The sequence below is a fragment of the Zea mays genome, chromosome 1, assembly GCF_902167145.1.
Source record: "Zea mays cultivar B73 chromosome 1, Zm-B73-REFERENCE-NAM-5.0, whole genome shotgun sequence".
In the NCBI taxonomy this organism is placed as follows: domain Eukaryota; kingdom Viridiplantae; phylum Streptophyta; class Magnoliopsida; order Poales; family Poaceae; genus Zea; species Zea mays.
Genome location: NC_050096.1, coordinates 53,708,612 through 53,711,593, shown reverse-complemented (window position 1 = coordinate 53,711,593; position 2,982 = coordinate 53,708,612). Strand labels below are relative to the sequence as shown.

Genomic DNA, 2,982 nt, shown 5'->3' with positions numbered 1-2,982 from the left:
ATGCATGGGACGTGGGAGTCTCGGAGAGACCGGCCGAGGGAGAGCTATTCCTACCGATAGGATTTGCCAACGAAGCAAAGCAACCATCGGCCCCGCCCCCGGACCCAATCGGCCAGTCGCACGCGGAACTGGAAGCATCAAAGCATCAGCCGCCGGGGCGCCAACGCCAACACGTGCCGGCGCGGCCGAGTTCCAGCGGCACCCGTCACGGGGCCCCCAGCCCACCAATTCCCGGTGCCATCACGGCGGACGTGTGCTTGCGCGGGGAGAGCGAGCGATCGATCGATCTAACGATAGCCACAACAGGCCGTTCGTTCGTCCGCCTCTCGATCGATCGGCCACCTCCGCCCGGGGCGGGGGCCGGGGGTGGGGGGGCCTCCATCAGCTGGACGGAGCGGACGTCACGCACGCAAGCGGACAAGCATCCTCGTGCTTATAAGCAGACCTTCCCCTCCCGTCCCCAAAAATTCCATTCCCTCCGTTTCTCCTGGCTAAACTACCTCTCGCTCCCTCCGGCTCCGATCCAGGGTGCGAGCTGAGCTTGGGCTAGTTTAGTCTCCCCAAGCTCGTGGCGCAGCAGCAGACTCGTTGGTGGAGGTGGATTAGTAGCCAAGGCTTTGCAGCTAGGTAGGGTTTTGTAGCTAGTTCCTCGCAGGCTCAGCTCTCTCATACTAGCTAGCGTCGGTCAGTCGGGCGAGCAGGCCAATGGTCATGGCGAACCCGGACATGCTGCCGCCGGGGTTCCGTTTCCACCCGACGGACGAGGAGCTGATCCTCCACTACCTCCGCAACCGCGCCGCCAACGCGCCGTGCCCGGTCGCCATCATCGCCGACGTCGACATCTACAAGTTCGATCCATGGGACCTGCCATGTTAGTAGTACTACCCGCCGTGCGCGCGCGCGCCTGCACTCGCATCGATCGATCTGCAGGGAAACTCTCTTTTTTAACACCGATAGATTTTGCCCTAATTATTAATTGATGTGTACTGTATTATCATTGCAGCCAGGGCTGCGTACGGGGACAAGGAGTGGTACTTCTTCAGCCCCCGCGACCGCAAGTACCCGAACGGGATCCGGCCGAACCGCGCGGCGGGGTCCGGCTACTGGAAGGCCACCGGGACCGACAAGCCCATCCACAGCAGCACCACCGCCGGCGAGAGCGTCGGCGTCAAGAAGGCGCTCGTCTTCTACGAGGGCCGGCCGCCCAAGGGCACCAAGACCAACTGGATCATGCACGAGTACCGCCTCGCCGCCGACGCGCAGGCAGCGCACGCCTACCGCCCCATGAAGTTCCGCAACGCCTCCATGAGGGTACGTCGTACGTTGTTAATCACTCATCTGATTTAAACCATACCCCCTCTTGCCATACAATAATCCAAGAAAAACCGAGTTAGATTCAAAGAACAAAAATGACATCTAGAAGCTAGTTCTATCTCTTGCATATGTCGGTATCATGGTGCAGCTAGTTGCACCGCTTGCGCATGCATGCAATAATCACCGATCGATGCACCCCCCTAGTTGCACTTGCACCCTGATCTGTTTATCTTTTTTGGCGATGTTTTGTGACGATGCGGGTTCGCGGCACGTACGTCGGTTTTCTTTATCGCATCGGTTTTGTGGCTTGCCAGTAGACGCAAGGGCCGCTTTAGTGTGTGGTGGCGCGGCGTTCTTTCTTTAATAAAGAAATGTTCTTTAGGCATACTTGGCATACTGCTTGCACCAAGTCAATTGATCCGATAACGATAGCCGATTCATCCGCACCGTCCCGATTTGTGTACGTAGCATTGATTATATTTTAGTCTCCATATATATGCATGATATATCCTCTTCTTCCTGGTTTATTTGTGCGATGGATTATTATTGATCGTCTGCGCGCGTACGCGTGCGTGGTGTGGTGCGTGCAGCTGGACGACTGGGTGCTGTGCCGGATCTACAAGAAGGCCAGCTGCCAGGTGCCGGCGATGGCGGCGGTGCCGCAGCTCTCCGACCACGACCAGGACGAGCACTGCGGCTTCGACGATAACCCGTACGCCGCCATGCTCCTGCAGGGCGCGTCGTACTCGTACCCGGCGCCGCCGCATGCCGCGGCCGGCGCGCAGAGGATGCCCAGGATCCCGTCCCTCACGGAGCTGTTCAACGACCCCTCGCTGGCGCACTTCTTCGAGGAGGGCGGCGGCATGCAGGACATGGCGCGGCTCAGCAACCCGCAGCAGCAGCAGCAGCACGCTCCTCTCCTCGGCCGCGCCGTCACGAGCCAACAGCTGCTGCTCAACAACGGCCACAGCATGCCCGGCGGGGGGCAGGCGCAGATGGATCCTCATCCGCCTGCTGCTGCCGCCTCGACGTCGTCGGCCGCCGCTGGCAACAACAAGCGCAAGAGATCGAGCACTACTACTGATGCCGGTGCGCTGTCGTCGAGCCAGGCGTCTGAGGCCAAGAAACCGAACGGGTCCTGTTTCGGCGCAACGTTCCAAATAGGCAACGGACTGCAGGGGTCCTCCCTGGGCCACCACCACATGCCGCTTCACTCTAACATGGGCACGATGAACTGACAGATTATTGCTGTTGTTCTCCGCTGAAAGCTATACTTGAGAGCATTCAATTGTGATTTGAAACATCGGGATCTATTGCACCAAACACACACACACACATATATATAGGACTGAAGTATGCTCCATATAAAGCAAGGGTTAATATATATAATACTAGTACAGTAGATAAACTATTCAAGGGGATTGACGGATTTGTACTTGTTGTGGAGTCCAGTAGGAGTGTGTCAACTAGCTAGTTGCTAGGGACGCCATAGTTATTGATTGGGGTTTGCGGTGTGTAAACATTTTGTTCTTCTGTACATAGTGCAATACTATGTACTCAAAGCTTATTACTACTACTGCTACAAAGCTAGCTAGACAAGGCTTCGAGATCAACGAACTGGAAATCAAGAACAGGAGGAACCAACCGGCTGGTTTTACTTTTCTCATA

The 2,982-nt window shown here is 57.0% G+C and overlaps 1 protein-coding gene across 1 annotated transcript; it reads left to right on the top strand.

Annotated features, from left to right (window-relative positions):
* The first annotated feature begins 317 nt into the window (after window positions 1-317).
* LOC103634603 (NAC transcription factor NAM-2) lies at window positions 318-2,982 on the top strand. Its single transcript, XM_008657016.4, has 3 exons — window positions 318-871; window positions 1,004-1,311; window positions 1,905-2,982. The coding sequence occupies exons 1-3, from the start codon at window positions 706-708 to the stop codon at window positions 2,550-2,552; spliced, it is 1,122 nt and encodes a 373-aa protein (XP_008655238.1). The 5' UTR covers window positions 318-705; the 3' UTR covers window positions 2,553-2,982.

Bases quoted from the DNA above. Each gene is read 5' to 3' on its own strand.
- LOC103634603 (XM_008657016.4), top strand. From the start codon at position 706: ATGGTCATGGCGAACCCGGACATGCTGCCGCCGGGGTTCCGTTTCCAC. The intron at 872-1,003 runs GTTAGTAGTACT...TTATCATTGCAG, and splicing joins CGATCCATGGGACCTGCCAT to CCAGGGCTGCGTACGGGGAC. The intron at 1,312-1,904 runs GTACGTCGTACG...TGGTGCGTGCAG, and splicing joins TCCGCAACGCCTCCATGAGG to CTGGACGACTGGGTGCTGTG.